This window comes from Anopheles funestus, chromosome 3RL, assembly GCF_943734845.2.
Source record: "Anopheles funestus chromosome 3RL, idAnoFuneDA-416_04, whole genome shotgun sequence".
NCBI classification, from domain to species: domain Eukaryota; kingdom Metazoa; phylum Arthropoda; class Insecta; order Diptera; family Culicidae; genus Anopheles; species Anopheles funestus.
Window position 1 is genome coordinate 28,767,525 of NC_064599.1, and position 16,404 is coordinate 28,783,928.

The 16,404-nt window shown below is 43.8% G+C and overlaps 4 protein-coding genes across 5 annotated transcripts; 3 read left to right on the top strand and 1 right to left on the bottom strand.

Annotated features, from left to right (window-relative positions):
* The first annotated feature begins 622 nt into the window (after positions 1-622).
* Positions 623-3,996, top strand: LOC125767588 (cytochrome b5). Its single transcript, XM_049434316.1, has 3 exons — positions 623-861; positions 2,524-2,717; positions 2,809-3,996. Exons 1-3 carry the CDS (start codon positions 748-750, stop codon positions 2,885-2,887), a joined length of 387 nt encoding a protein of 128 aa, XP_049290273.1. The 5' UTR covers positions 623-747; the 3' UTR covers positions 2,888-3,996.
* Positions 3,997-4,034: 38 nt separating this feature from the next.
* Positions 4,035-5,670, bottom strand: LOC125767580 (tubulin alpha-8 chain-like). The gene is made up of 2 exons (XM_049434305.1): positions 5,555-5,670; positions 4,035-5,478 (listed from the first exon to the last, which is right to left on the bottom strand). Exons 1-2 carry the CDS (start codon positions 5,555-5,557, stop codon positions 4,135-4,137), a joined length of 1,347 nt encoding a protein of 448 aa, XP_049290262.1. The 5' UTR covers positions 5,558-5,670; the 3' UTR covers positions 4,035-4,134.
* A 134-nt stretch (positions 5,671-5,804) lies between these two features.
* On the top strand, positions 5,805-10,256 carry LOC125767575 (sarcosine dehydrogenase, mitochondrial). Its single transcript, XM_049434299.1, has 7 exons — positions 5,805-6,643; positions 7,321-8,570; positions 8,648-8,845; positions 8,926-9,068; positions 9,130-9,235; positions 9,309-9,899; positions 9,975-10,256. Exons 1-7 carry the CDS (start codon positions 6,487-6,489, stop codon positions 10,233-10,235), a joined length of 2,706 nt encoding a protein of 901 aa, XP_049290256.1. The 5' UTR covers positions 5,805-6,486; the 3' UTR covers positions 10,236-10,256.
* A 112-nt stretch (positions 10,257-10,368) lies between these two features.
* Positions 10,369-16,215, top strand: LOC125767585 (protein bunched, class 2/F/G isoform). 2 transcript variants are annotated; one of them, XM_049434311.1, is made up of 3 exons: positions 10,369-11,655; positions 13,065-13,309; positions 15,441-16,215. In XM_049434311.1, exons 1-3 carry the CDS (start codon positions 11,577-11,579, stop codon positions 16,023-16,025), a joined length of 909 nt encoding a protein of 302 aa, XP_049290268.1. In that variant the 5' UTR covers positions 10,369-11,576; the 3' UTR covers positions 16,026-16,215. The 2 variants fall into 2 exon arrangements, with proteins under 2 accessions (XP_049290268.1, XP_049290270.1); XM_049434313.1 differs by having other exon boundaries at positions 13,101-13,309.
* The last annotated feature ends 189 nt before the right edge of the window (positions 16,216-16,404 follow it).

Genomic DNA, 16,404 nt, shown 5'->3' on the forward strand with positions numbered 1-16,404 from the left:
GGACTAATGCAACTTTTTGTGCATGAGAGAATGGTTGATTCTAGATGGGAGAAGGGATTATCATCAATTAATGAAAATTACGAGCGAAATGCTTGATAGCGGTAGGATGTGCATTTTCGGAAGTTGTAAAAACGCCGGCTTATGCACCGAAACGGCGAAGCAAATGCACCTTCGTGTCGATGATTATTGATTATTAAAATCACAATGTCCTGTATGACCTTACCAATGACAATGGAAGCAACAAGCTGTTTTAGTTTTTGGAAGAAATATAAAAATTTTATGCATACAAAATGCCGATAGCAGGATAGCAACAGAACCTAGAATCTACCTGGGTATTGTAATAGCTATTACATTGATATTACACGAAAAAACAGTACAGTTTTGGCTCGCGTTGCGTAGCGCATAGCATTGAATGTAGCATTTAAGTCTTTTGATATGCAAACACGCATTTTCACAACAGTTTTATCGTAAAGTGCATTTTAATCCGAAAAGGGAAAATGATAATGCCATTCAAACCAAGATTTCAATTCTAGCTGAACATTTGCACACCTGGCTATAAACGTACCTGATTGTTAACACTTTTGACAGTTCCTTACCCCATCTTTCCCAGCACAACACTTCCACGAACGGCGCCAGCTCAAAAGCCATTTAAACGTCACACGAAACGCATACGGGACGAACGCGTATTTCGGTCGCTCTTCAAAAACAAGTGCAAGTACCTTCATCTGCTACTATCAGTGCAACACGATGTCGGAAGTGAAAACCTATTCGCTGGCGGAGGTGAAATCCCACAACACCAACAAATCGACCTGGATCGTAATTCACAACGATATCTTCGACGTGACGGAGTTTCTGAACGAGGTAAAATCCGACGGCAAAGTTTCACACTACACCCAAAGGGGGCGGACAGAGTGTGCTGAACCACAACAGCGGTACAGGCTAGCGGGGTTTGGCATTAGAAATAGAGGAAGAGTTGATGCGTCACACTCTCGTTCATCGTCGTCGTAGGGATGTCGGGTGCCACGAGTAGATAGATAATCAACCATTAATGCACCGTCCGGCCTGTGTAAACGCAAGATAAGTTAATGAACACTGGGCAACCGTAATGCCTGGCCTGGGACGGTCGTTGTTTTCGTCTCGTTAGCGGAGAGAAATCGGTCTCGAATTGCGTAACCGAGAAGACGACGCTGGATAATATGGTGTATCGCTCAAACAGCGTTTCCACCACATGTGTGGCCGGTTAGGTTTTCTATTTGCAATGCAAACGCAAACAGAGGGGCAAGATCAGTAGTGGTACAGCGTTTGGCACCGGTTAAGATCTCGAACGGTGGACATGAAGGAGTCGTTTCAGTTACGAGCTACGTTGGTAGTGGTCGGAACAGCGGCTTGTTTTCTTGCATATCATCTTTAACCATCGATAGACGCGATATTTGCAAATCATGCTCGATGATCAAAGTTCAAGGTTAGCGGATCCCCACCCTGGTAGGAGAAACGGTTAGTCTGTATGACAAACTCGGGAGTTGTTTGGTCAAATATGCGTGCATTTTTATTGGCCAGTAACGGTAGACTGATTATTTTAATGTTTCCGTATGACACAGAATTTATATTGGTTGATTTCCACGCAGAGAGCCCTCCGTACATCAGTAAATGGCGTAGATCATCTTGTCGATCGTACATCAAAGCGTACGTCCAATCATTCTTGTTTTTTGTGTCGTAGATGAAAACGCTTCCAGCAGTAGTACTTTATCAATCTTTTTCTTTTCTGTACGTCGTACGGAGAGAGTAGTAAAGCGGCAGTTTATTTGTCGTGAAAGTTTATATGTGAGAGATCGCTGTGTGAGGTTAAAGATGATTAGGCTTACACTAGAAATCAGTCTCGTTTACATTTTTAATAGCACCATCGTTTTCACTTATTGCAACTTGGCACGGTAATTTACCGTCCGCGCGTGTACATGGCGATCGCAAACTGAAGTTAACCTTGACGAACTCATGAAAACATGAACAATTGAATATAGCGCTGGTGAGTTCGACATGCTTTTATGGAAGGTACAAACCTGAGCGCTACGAACAGCTGTTCTAGCTCAAGTGTAGGGTACAAGGTTAAGAGGCATTGTTCCATACGATGGAAATGTTACATGAAATTATTAGCATTACTTGCAGCTGATGAAGTGAAACATCACCATGATAGGATGTTTCATTAAATCCTTTAATTTCACAAGTGTCTTCAAGCATGTATCTTGGATTGTTACGTACATTCTAGCGTGTAGAAATTTCCATCGTTTACACCCCTTATATGTTTTTAACCTCCGTGTACGATAAGATAAAGAAGGATTGTCACGATGATTTGCAAAACTTGGCTTGCTAGCTACAATCATTGAAACGACGCCTCACCAAAAGAGGAGATACCCGGGAGCGATTGTTGTTTGTTCTTTTTTGTCCATAGATAAAGATCGTGATCTACTTAGAGCCGTCATCTTTCTAACGCTTCTAAAATGAATCCTTTTTTCTTTTGCTTTATTGTAGCATCCTGGCGGAGAAGAAGTGCTGCTAGAGCAGGCCGGTAAGGAAGCAACGGAAGCATTCGAGGATGTGGGCCACAGCAGCGATGCCCGCGAGATGATGAAGAAGTTTAAAGTGGGCGAACTGATCGAATCCGAACGCAAACAGGTCCCGGTAAAGAAGGAACCGGATTGGAAATCGGAGCAGCAGGATGATAAGTGAGTAATTTCCTCTTTTTTTGCAAATCCCGTGTGAAAGGAAGGGGTTTTTATTTGGAAATCATTTCCCTTTTTTTTTTTGCAATTACAGTCAACTAAAGCAATGGATAGTGCCACTTATCCTGGGTCTGCTCGCAACCATCCTCTATCGATTCTACTTCACCCAGTAAGAGGGTGGCTACATTTCCAAGTACATATTAAGTGGATGAAAGTGTGAATGAATGATGTGACACAAAAGGAGAGTGGGAGGAAAAAAAGAAACAGGAAATACCATCGCATAATGCCAGACTGGAAATAAGGGATTGTTCATACGAAGAAGAAAACGTACGCAGGGCTACTTCTAATAATGTTGCGGTACAGTTATAAGGTCGATGTGTTGATAGCAAAAGCAAGGCAAGAAATCATGCACACACACAGCTCTTATGATAGTTTCTGCGGGAGATAAAACAAAAAACCTTTCGGGAACATCCCTCCAGCGAGGATCATCAAACTACAGAGTAGCATTTCAGAGGAAGGAACCAACAAAAAGAAAACAAACCTCGGTAAAAATCTAAACAAAAAGGCCAAGCATATTTAGAAGCGTAATTAATTTCACTATAAACTTACTATCAAAACTATTCAATCTGTGAGCCAATTTTGAACGAAAAAAAAAAAAACAAAACCATCCACAACCGATCGAGCGATGATCGTGTGGTGATTATGAATCAGCATATTAGAGCTTCGCTATCGAAAGAAAAAGCCGACCTCGTTACGATCGGTGGATAATGTACCTCTTTTTTTTCTATGAAAAGTAGGATACCAAAGTTTCATCGACTGCCTTACATACAAAGAGAGGAGGCGAAGCGAGGCGAACGGGGGAACCAGATAAAGGATAAAGCAAGAAGATTGTTTTTATTTTATTACTTATACAGATGCGAATGCACGTTTTTTGTTTTTTCGATGGCGGAAGCGACCGGGACTAGCGAATTGGCATGTGTTGTTTCATCGTACATTTTGCTCTTCAGCTACGTTGTATTGTTCCAAACATTATCTATGCTAGGTTATTAAATGTTATACTGTTAAAATGTAACGTTTTTGGGCGGGGTGAGTGTGTATGGTCCACGTTCACGATCACTAATATCGCAAGCATTCGATTTGTTTTATTGTTTCAACTATATGGGAAAGGTTTAATGCTGTGTTTTTTTTTATTTTAACGATGAACGCTTTTTTTTACAAATCTTTTCTATGTGTCTAGCAAAATGGGGCGAACGTAATGAAATAAAATGAAAATTTATACATACACGCGCATACTGGTTTTGTATACATAAGATGACGGAATCCAGTTCGCAAAGTGATTCTGCAAAACCATGTTTTATTATTAAAAAAAAAACTACATCGTGCTTTCTCTCTCTCTATTTAACTTTAGTCTTGAACACACCTAAAACTCATCATCGTAACAATCTTCATCGGATGCGACCGTATCACCAGCAACTTCCTCATAGTCCCGCTCAAGGCAGGCAAGATCCTCGCGTGCCTCGGAAAACTCTCCCTCCTCCATGCCCTCACCCACGTACCAGTGTACGAATGCGCGCTTCTTGTACATCAGATCATACTTATGGTTCAAGCGTGCCCACGCCTCCGAGATGGCGGTCGAGTTCGACAGCATACAAACGGCCCGCTTTGGTCTGGCCAGCTCACTACCCGGCAGTACCGAGGGAGCTTGCTGGTTAAGCCCGATCTTAAACCCGGTAGGACACCAATCGACAAAGTTTATGTGCCGCTTGGTCTTGATTGCTGCCACCGCCTCGTTCGTGTCCTTCGGGAGAACATCACCGCGGAACAGCATGCAGCAGGCCATGTACTTGCCGTGGCGCGGATCACACTTGACCATCGTGTTTTCCGCGGTGAAGCACGCGTTCGTAATTTCCGCCACCGAGCTGCTCTCGTGTGAAGCTTTCGAGGCCGATACGAGCGGTGCGTAGGACACGAGCGGATAGTGTACCCTCGGGTACGGTACCAGATTCGTTTGGAACTCGTTCAGATCGACATTCATTGTGCCCTTGAAGCGTAGGGAAGCGGTCGCCGACGAAACGACCTGCGCCACAAGCGCATTTAGATCGGTGTAGTGCGGTCGATCGATCTGCAGCGTTTTGGAGCAGATCTCGTACGTTGCCTCGTTGTCCATGATGAAGCAACAGTCGGACGAGTTCATAGTGCCGTGCGTGCACAGTACCGCATTGTACGGTTCGACGACTGCCGTCGAAATTTTAGGTGATGGATATACAGCGAACTGCAGCTTGCACTGCTTCCCAAAGTCCATCGCGATCTGTTCCAGCAGTAGCGAGGTAAACCCGGATCCGGTTCCACCACCGAACGAGTGAAACAGTAGAAACCCTTGCAACCCGCTGCACTGCTCCGATAGCTTGCGCATCGTATTCGTGACCCGTTCGATTATTTGCTTGCCCACGGTATAGTGTCCCCGGGCGAAATTGTTTGCCGCATCCTCCTTGCCCATTATCATGTACTCCGGATGGTAAAGCTGTTTGTACGCGCTGTTCCGAATGTCGTCTATAACGGATTCTTCCAGATCGATAAAAATGCTACGGGGCACCACACGGCCGGAGCGTGTGTCTTGAAAGAAGGCGGCCATGTTTTCCTCGACCGGTTGATTCGGAGCCATCATACCGTCCGGCTGTACGCCGTGCTCGGTGGTGAACAGTTGCCAGCAAGCGTTCCCAATCTGGCATCCAGCCTGTCCTACCTGAATCGAAATTACCTCACGCTAGGCATGGAAGGAAGGAGAAAATCAACCCAATTATGCACACCGATTGACGCTACGGACACTGCGCAGTACGCACCATTTTAGTTTACACAAGACGCTTAACAGCAAACGAAACGAAGGATAAAACAAAGGATAAAACGTTCTGCAATGGACAATGCCAGACACACGACTGATCGGAAGCGTGTAGTTACGTACAGCAGTGTGAGAACGTAAATTCAAATGGATATGGCAACGATACACTCATACAACTGATCTACTAGGGACTTATGGTAGTAATCGTATGTTTAGTGCATCACTCATACTGTTTCATTTTCAGGCAAAAATTAAAGGGTTTGATTCCTTTTATCTATTTAAAGTTGTTAATTTAAATAGCTTAAAGAGAATATTTAAATAGCTTAAAGGGAAAAACGTTCTGAAACCATTATGAAGCACTTGTTGCTTCGAAACAGTTGATCTTCTTAAACAGGTCCCTTTTTTTAGTCTACCTAAAATTCTTTGGTGCTGCCTGGGAAATTGGATTCATATGGATGAGCTGACACCGGGATAACCTTCCCGGATTGTCGGGTGGATTATCAACATTAGTGAGTCTGTTTTTTTCTGTCTCACATTAAAACCATTCAAGCTTCCTTCCAGCTGACGGAACAATCGTAATCAGCACACAACATTGCGCATACGTCGAAATCTCCTTCGGCCGGTTTCTGCTACATTTGTTTGCTACAGCCAACTGACGAGCAGATGATGCTGTGCCACGAAATGTGTTGTTATCAATAGCACAATTTTCCCATTGCTGATTTCAAACGAAACGTAGGTACGTATGGTTTTAAGTCTTTCGCACCGCACCAACAATCAGTGTTTAGCTGCGTCTGGTACGGACCAGTCGCAACATAAAATTGTTAATTAAACAGAACAACGGTGAACAGAATTAAAAAAAAAACATAAAAAGACAATCAAAGGGAAATTTTTTACAGTTTTATATAGCACTTTAGTTACAGAAGAATTGATTTAAAAATGTTAAGATTGAGAACGCAAGCGGTAGCTAAATTTAAAAGTCACCTTTTTGGAGTTGATCATCAAGGTGCCATCTCGGCAGCAGCCATTGCGGTCGCGAGCCGCAAATATTCGACAGAAAATCCAGTTCCAGAAAGTGCTGATGTAGTAATTATAGGTTAGTATTTCTTTTTTTTTTAATAAGTGCTCCAACTTACATGATCGTTAAAGATCATCAAAAACTTTACATGGTAAACATTGCTTTGTCGATCCGTTTGTTTGTTACACGATCACGAATCTAGTTCAAGAGAGATTAAGCGTACTCCGCTGGTGAAAATGATAATCTGTTCAACACTAAAGAAGTTCCGCAAAACATTATGTCCGTACGGTGGAGCAACGAAAAACACAAACCGGCTCGTTGGCAGCTTGGCAGCTTTTGCATCACGGACCCCCTTCGAGGGACGAGCTCGCAAGACACAATTGGTCGATAACATTGTGACCTTTGGCGGGAGCGATCAATCCGTCGTCGATCGCTGATCCAGTGCGATTTTCGATTGACGTCCCAGAGAGGATAGATCGCTTCAAATGGGAGCCAAGAAGTTTGTTTTCATGAACCATACATACTGTACAAAATAAGTGCAATGTACACAAAACGATGTAAACGATCACGGTTGGTCAAAGTTCAGCGGCACTTATCAATCCGGCACGATCGTTGGCAGTGCGTCTGTTTTCAGGTTTCCTTTCAGTTGGCACTTTTCTTTATTTACAATCCACTATCAGCAGCAGCTGGTTACGATCGTAGTGTACTAACTGTCAACCGAAATAACGTTTACGGTTGCTTACTTTTCCCACCAGGTGGCGGTTCGGCTGGATGCAATGCACTGTACCAGCTGGCCAAACGTGGCGTACGTGCGGTATTGCTCGAAAAATCGAAACTTACGGCCGGCACCACCTGGCATACGGCCGGTCTGGTATGGCGTCTTCGGCCGAACGATGTCGAAATTCGTTTGCTAGCGGCAACGCGCGATCTACTGATGAGCCTCGAGGAGGAAACGGGACAAAACTCGGGCTGGATCAACAATGGTGGACTGTTCATTTCGCACTCGCCGGAACGGTTGGATGAGTACAGTCGATTGGCCACGCTCGGAAAGTGTTTCGGTATCGAGTCACACATCGTCGGACCGGAAGAGGCCCAGAAGCTGTTCCCGGCGCTCGATCCAAGCTCGTTCACCGGTGCCCTGTACTCACCCGGTGATGGTGTCGTCGATCCGGCCATGATGTGTACGGCCCTGACGAAGGCGGCCACCGCAAACGGCGGACGCGTGATCGAGGACTGCACCGTGACGCAGATCATCTCCGGTGAGAATCTGCTCGGTATGAAGGATGTGCGTGGTGTTATGACGAACAAGGGCACGATCCGGACGAACACGGTGGTGAATGCAACCGGTGTGTGGGGTCGCGATCTGATCGAACCGCTCGGTGTGTTTCTGCCACTAATTCCCATGAAACACGCGTACGTCGTGTCGGAAACGATGGACACGATCCATCAAATGTTACCGAACGTGCGTGATCATGATTTCTCGCTGTACTTCCGCATCCAGGGCAAATCGATCTGTATGGGCGGGTACGAGAATAATCCGATCATGCTGAACCGTGTGCCGGGTGACTTCCATTTCGGGCTGTACGATCTTGACTATTCGGTGTTCGATACGCACATACAGGGTGCGGTAAAGCTCTGTCCGGCGTTTGGTAGTGCCGGTATCAAGAGTACGATCTGTGGCCCGGAATCATTTACGCCCGATCATAAGCCACTGATGGGTCCGGATCCGACGGTGAGCGGGTTGTTTCACAGTGTGGGTTACAATTCGGCCGGCATGATGTTGGGCGGCGGATGTGCGGAACAGTTGGCCAAGTGGATCATTAACGAGCGGCCCGATCGGCACATGTTTGCGTACGATGTGCGTCGATTTACGCCCAAGCAGAAGAAGGCACTGAACTGGGCGACGGAACGAAGTCACGAGGCGTACACGAAGAACTATAGCATTGTCTTTCCCCATGATGAACCGCTTGCAGGGCGAAACTTTACCGTCGATCCATTCCACAAGGTAAGCCAACTTGGAGATGATCAAGTCGATGGACGTGACGGCATCTGACGATCGTGTTTTGCCAATGTCCATTCTAGCAAATGATACAATACGGCGCAGTTATGGAGGAAAGACACGGATGGGAACGTCCGGGGTACTTCCTGCCAGATGAAACGGTTGTCGTGCAGCCGTACGATTGGTACGGATTCTACGATCATCCCAAGAACGCGAACACACACTACGAGGAAGCACTCAAGGGAGACTACACGTTCGGATTCTCTGAACATCACGACTTGGTACGGTACTAGGAGACAGGAGAATTTTTCCAAGAATTCTGGAATTGCTTTTATGGGAAAATTTTTTCACACGATTACAGATCGGAGAGGAAGCTCTCACCTGCCGCCATGATGCCGCGCTGTTTAATCTGAGCTACTTTAGCAAACTTTTCCTCACGGGCAGCCAGGCTAAGGAAGCTGCAGAGTGGATCTTTACCGCCAACTTGGACAAACCCATCAACAAGTAAGATTGACCCTCGGTTTGTGTGTTCGAGTTTAAGCCAACATGCTTTAATATCCCACAGGACGGTGTACACGTGCGCACTCAACAAACATGGCGGTGTGGAAGGTGATGTGACGGTTAGCATCGTGGAATCCGGATTGGGTGGACTGCATGATCCCATTTTTAAGGTTCGTTTTGGAGCAAGCTTTCAAATGTGGAATTTATACTAAGTGAATTTCTTTGATTTTTTTTCCCCTCCAGGGTCGTGGATACTACATTGTAGCTGGCGGTGCTTCCGCTTACCACACCAAATGTCACATTCTGTCCGCGATTCAGGAGAAAGCGTTCCGCGCTGTTGTGAGCGATCATACCGAGGAGTTGGGCGTGCTATCACTACAGGGACCGAAAAGTCGTGAAATTTTACAGAAGATTACCGATTTTGATCTGTCCAACGAACAGCTACTGCCGGTCAACTCTACCGCCATACTGACGATCAAGATCAACCCACACTACAGCTGCAATGTGCGTGTCCTGCGGGTAAGTTTCGTCGGTGAGCTCGGTTACGAGCTGCACATCCCGGAGGAAAGCTGTAACGATGTGTACAACGCGCTGATGAAGGCGGGATATAAGGAAAGTTTGCGTAATGCGGGCTATCGGTCACTGTACTCGCTCAGCAGCGAGAAGGGTTACCATCTGTGGGGATTCGATCTACGCTCGGACGATACACCGATCGAGGCGAACTTGGGTTTTGTGTGCCGGAAAAATGGCGACTACCAGGGTAAGGAGATAGTTGATCGGCAGCGCGAAAATGGCGTCAGCCGACGGTTGGCGTTCTTCACCGTTCGTGAACAGGTATGGTAGCGTAAGGCAATTCGTTTTTGTGCACGTTCATTAAATGTTCTACTGTTTTTTTTGCTACCACGACAGGTACCGATCTGGGGCTTGGAAGCGGTCTATCGAGATGGAGAGATCGTTGGACATCTGCGCCGTGGCGAGTATGGATATACGCTTCAGAAACCGATCGGCCAAGCGTACGTACAGCGTACCGATGGTAGTCCGATCACTAACCAATTCCTACAATCGGGCCGTTACCAGATCGAGGTAATGGGCAAGCTGTACGATGCCGACTGCCATCTGAGAAGTCCGTTCGATCCGAAAGGTGAACGGTTGTTAGGAATATACAAATAAATAATCTCCTTTAGCCAGTAACTGTCAACCCTTGAGTCGCACATCCGAATGCCATCAATGGTTCGAGTTTTCGGAAGGATTCCGAAAGGATTTATAGCGTCCAGCTAGCTTAGCATTGCTTGTGCGACTCCGCCGTTCGCTGACGCTTGCATAATTTATGGCCATCGCTTACAGCCCACTTAAACGCGTGAAACGATCAACCACAAGTCAGGGTTCACGCCGTGATCGGGTTTTTGGTGGGAATGTTATCCGATCCTCTTGCTCTTTCTCTCTTTCTTTTGACACTTGCGCGATCGTCGAGAGTCCTCACACTAGAAGATCCCAAAAGAAAGTAACAGGATCCTCGTGAAGTAGTACGGAGAATGGGAAATGAAGGACGAAAGTACGTCCTTGTCAATGAGGTGATAAACCGAAAGCATTGGTAAGCCGGTTGACAACGATTTCCAACCGGAGTGGTCCCTCGATTCTGGTGAGACGTAAGTAATAAATTGTTCGTAATTTGTCATAAAATTTTAACAGCTCGTTTCTTGGCGACACGCGACACGGTGACGATGCGCAGTACCAGAGAATGTGTGGCGTTTTGTTTCATTTTGGGTTTTTTGTCTCTTTCCCTTTTGCGCGATTGATACGTTAGGAGTTTTCTGCGGTTTTGAAATATTTTTTTTTTATTAGTTTCTTTTTCATAAAAAGTATTTAAGAAGTTGGAGATATCGTACTATAATGTTTTTTTTTAATACATTTTCTTCTGAGCAATAGCACTTTAGAGTTGCTAAAAAGATTTTTTTTTCATAATTTGATAAAATTGTACACTGATCGGCACGATCATGTAAAAACGGAGCTCACTAGTTAAATGAAAAAATTCTAGCCGTCCCTACTTCACAGCAGCACACTGTATTTGCATAACGATCGATCATCACACTGCAAGTAAGCATAAATCGACCGTAGGAAAATGAGTGGGCGTGGTTATGCTTGGTGGAAATATTCGATCTACAAACCGAGGATCATTGTGGTTTGGTCTTTAGTACACTTACCAGCATTCTTCATTCGAGCTGAAACTATTTCTAACGACGGTTCTGATGATCACTTATCTATTTGGGATTTCCAATAAGTGTATCTAGTTGTGTAACTTAAAATCAAAAGGATTTAAATCAATGATAAGAAACTAAAAGTTATATCAAAGGAGTGTATCGATTGTGTCAAGAAAGTGATAATAAATGCTCATAAATTGAATGTTCGTCTTATCTGCAAAAAAGATGTTAAAAACCATTGCGTGATCGTTTTGATGCAAAAGTGAATCAATTCTACTCTGTTTTATGAAAGTGCCATTCGTACAATACAAAAATGCCAAAGCGGAAAAAAGCTCCTTCACCTAAGTTTGATCTGCTCGAAGATGGATTTGATGATGATCTCAGCTCTAATGGTAATTTATCATCCTGCAGTAGAACGGTATTGGTGTGAAATGGTGAAAGTTGCTAGTTAAATGCTGTTGCAAGTGTATTCTTTTCATCATTTAAAGCCCACCCAAGGAAGAATTAAGGATTTTTAAAAATTACATACTGGAAAAATGATACCGATACTTTGTACAGCTTTATGTACTTTGTATGGATAGTATGCTTTAATTTAATGAGTGTGTTGTGTAGATATATAGACAATACGACGAAAAACAATCACATTGTATTCATCAGACTATTCTATCCTGCTACGGAGGAATAAAGTCAAGGAAAGTCGGCCAACACACCCTCTTAAGGTTGTAGAGCCACAAAAGGGCAAAGTAGTATTCATCATTCATGTAACTTTAAATAACAAAAATATACTTACGATCATGCTGTTATTAGAAGGACCTTCAGCTATTAATCATTAAACTTTTTTACCCTATTTATGTCCTTTTTTTTCAAAATGAATGTAAAATTTTGAAACAATTTGCAACATGCAGCTGCGACTTAAAATTATTTCTTTTTTGAGTAAATTTTTCTAAAATGATCTTTTACCGAAAAACAAATCTGTGAATAATTTACAAAATTAATTTTAATTTGTAATTTCAAGTTTAAACATTAATGCACTACTTTACAATACAAACGATCAAGGTTCAATTCTCTACTGAACCATTTTTTTCCTGAAATTATCCGTAAATCGTTATCAATATACGAAACAGAAAGAAAGAACTTTAAAAGACGATGAAAAGATTCGTACCATTCTCCGAATGAGCTCTCCGAATGCTCCGAAACAAGGACTGTGATTACTAAGGATCGTACTAGCAATATTCTTTATGGCACGAATGGAGGATCGTTGTTACGTCGCGGATTTTTTTAATAAGGAAAAAATCATAATAAGAATAATCAAATAGCTTCGAAAAAAATCTCTCTCGTAAAACCATAAACAACATAAAGTAATTAGAAGTAATAGTGGTTGTAAACGGGGGCGGCCCGGTGGTGCATGTGATAAACGGCGCCAGTCCACACGGCCGGACCGGGTTCAAATCCCATCCGGACCGTCCCCCCGTAGCAAGGACTGACTATCCGGCTACGTGGTAAAATAAGTCTAGTAAGCCAGAAATGGCCGGCGTGACCTGTAAGGTCGTTAAAGCCAAGAAGAAGTGGTTGTAAATGATAAAATATGATCCACAACTAGACGTATAATTCTTCGCTCTGATGTCTAATAAAGAATTCAGATTAGTACAGAGATTTCGCATCATATTTTCTTATGCAGTCAATACAATAAAGTACTACAAACTTTCAAATAAATAAAGAAACAAGTACAATCAATTTGATCAACGGTCATCTACAAAAAACTGTTTCACATTCTCTCGTTTCCGCTGCGCTCCTGGTGCAGACGATAAACCGGGAACACCGATCCAACGAAACGCAGCCAATGCACGGGAACGGGCACGCATGCGAGTGCTGTCGAAGGCGTTCTTTAACCTGAAGCGTAACATACCCTGGGTACCGGCGGACACCAAGCTCTCCAAGCTGGATACGCTCCGGCTGGCCAAGAACTACATCACCTACCTGGCGGCGACACTGGACGGTCAGTCGGTGGAAGACTTTTCCACCAACCTGGCGCAACCACCGAAAACGGTAAGCGTACCATCGCTATAAGTCTTGCGTGGCGTAAATTTAGCGATACAACGTAAAGCTGGTTGGGAAAATTGGGACGACAAACGAAACGGGAAACGCGATCGTACACTACAAAAACCACCCCCCCTGTAACATACCAGGTGGATCATTTCAACCGTACAGAATGAGAGAGAGAGAGAGAGAGGTTGCCGGGTCCGCTTCCTGATAGGCACCGCACACGTAATGGTAATGGTATAGCGCATATTTTCTTTTGCCTTTCCATCGCTACAGTTCCCAGCATCCGCGCCACCAGAAGTCGCGATCGAGTGCTATAACTTTTCATCTCGGAAATGTGATGTTTACAAGTCATTAGAGATGAACAAATAGTCGATGGGATATGGTTTTTATGGCTGTCTCTCCGCTTAGCAACGGATGGGAAGGAGTAGGCTGGGAGCAAAAGATGAAAGTGACTCATTAGTAACAGCAGCCCTTCTGTGCCGATGTTTGCATGTATGTATGTGGAAAATTCGTCGTGGAAAACGATTAGAAAAAAAACCCATCCCATAATTGCCTCCAGACGATTGGTGGTAAGAAGCGACAAAGGTGTAAAAGTGTGGAAAACCAAAAAAAAAAAAAAATCTCAACCACGGTATGACATGGACGGATGGCAGACAGTATGATATGATGAGCAGCAAGCACTCAACGCACTCACACGGTTCGGAAATGTGATGCTTTGACGCGCATTTTTATGACGAATGCCGGCTGCCGGATTGGATGCTGCCGGTGACCGCGGTCTTCGTCGATTTTCCACTCGCCCAGGAAGACCTCGACAATCCTTTTTTTCCAGCCCAGCATTCCACGCAGAAGGGTGGAGGACGGTGTTGGGGGGACCTCACAGGCGTTTAATTGTTTAACAAACGGGATCTTGTTTACGGGATCGCTGAAAAGCGATATCCAAACAAACACTTTGTTCATTCCTTCGTGTAAACATGCGTATGCACATGCGTGTGTGTTTTTTTTGTTTGGTTGGATTTGCGGAAACAATCGAAGGAGGCAATGTTAAGGGCTTTGGTACACATTTGAATGGCGTGTGTGTGTGTGTGGCGCGTTGCTACAGCAACACAAGTGAGCAATTAACGGATGTGAAAGGATGTGATTTATACAGAATTATGGTAACATTTGATTGTTTATGGGATTGTTTATGTTATTTGTAATTGTTCAAACCATCACCCACGATGATTTGGAAGAGAATGTCCGTACAGGAAATGGTTTTTTTTTTAGTTTTGAAGTATGTCCCTTTCGTTCTGGAATCAAATCTGAACTGGACGATGCGTGTCTTCCATACGGAAGATTCTATTATTTCAGCTGGAAATAGCTTAACTCTGACAGAGCCTTAGCATTTTTCAATAGAAGGTAAAGGCAAAAGGTAGCCTGTCTAAATATTTTTAATGTTTACGCGACTTATTAATTTACCAAAAAAAATAAGAAATACTCTGAAAAAGTTCAAGGACATGATCAAATACGTAAACATGAATATTAGATCTGTTTCATTCAATGTTCAAATTTGTATATCTATTGATTCATTGCTTGAGATATTCACTTTCTATTGTTTTCATAATTAACAACAAAGAAATAATAATAATTAAACAATTTAAGGTATAATTATAATTTCAGCTTCTATTGGCTCCATTTCCTATTCAAACTACGATCCATGTTTGAATGGCGTTACAAATGATTTTTTGATAAATACTGTGCTTATCAGTATATTTGTATGCAATTTTTCGCCATCTGCCACACTGCAACACAATCGTTTCCGGTACCGGTGCATTGGGCAACATCCGCTGTTTATATTTTCTGCGCCGACATTTTGGTTCTGTCCGCGATCATTTGAGAGTGGGTTGGTACGTACTTGACGAAAGTATCGTATTACCAACCGCGCCTATAGCTACGGTTTTTGACAGACACATATGAAGGACCCTTCATAATGTGTCCTTAATGACAAAAAAAAACCCACCATGTCGGGTTTCCTATTTTCCCGAATCCACGATCAAGCAGAATGTTTTCTCCCATTTGCATCATAGATTAAATACGTCCCGGTTTAGCACAACAAAACGTCTCTACATTCTTGTTCCCTCTATTCCCCCCATTCAAGGCATGGCCTTTCATCTTCCAACAAGTTCAGCCACACGAAACGAGCAAAACGAAACACCAGCCGGCAACACCGCAGTCAACGTCGTCATCATTCACAGCAACAGCGCCGAATGTCGGTCAATCCACATGTTCCACCGATCAGCAGCCGAAATGGCTCGACTATCATCAAAAAGATGTCACCACCACCGGTGCCGTGATGTCGGAGAATATCAAATCACTAACCATCGCACCATCGTCGAACGGTTTGGTGGGATTCTCGGAAAACTTTGTCGGCTCTACCGCCACCAACCTGGAGGGTGTGAACGAGTATGGTACGTTTGGTGATACGCTGGGGATGGGTACGAGATCCGCCGCTACACTTCATCATCAGCCCCAGCAGGAGCCTCATCATCACCGGCAGCACCATTCTTCGGTCATGCAGCAGCAGCAGCATCAGCAGCAGCAGGATCATCATCAGCATCCCCATCACTACCAAACGACCGGCACTGTACCAATGCATAATGATGATTGCCATGCTGGTGCTGGAGCTATTGGTATGTCCGGATCGTACCATCGGCAGCATATGGCCTCAATTGGCAGTGATTGACACGCCGCGAGTTTGGCGGGCGGCGAACGGCAAATACACCTTACTCTGTACTTATAGTATTTATACAACAAGGAACATCACTATACAACGAAATCTGACTATCGTACTCTCAAAAACCAAAGTATTAAAATCGCAATCGTATTATAACAAAATTTTATGTTTTCGAACAAAATAAATGCTTTACCAAAGTGGCAAATAAAGTGCTGCGGGATTTGTTTTCCTTATTATTTTTAGGATACTGCTTGAGATTTTGCTAGTAAATTGATTTTGATAATTTCACACTATTCGACGTTACTAGAAGATCAAAAAAGTTTGATGAAGAAATAAAATAAAATTTGTAACATGTAGGTAAAAGATATTTAATAAGTACACAAAAACA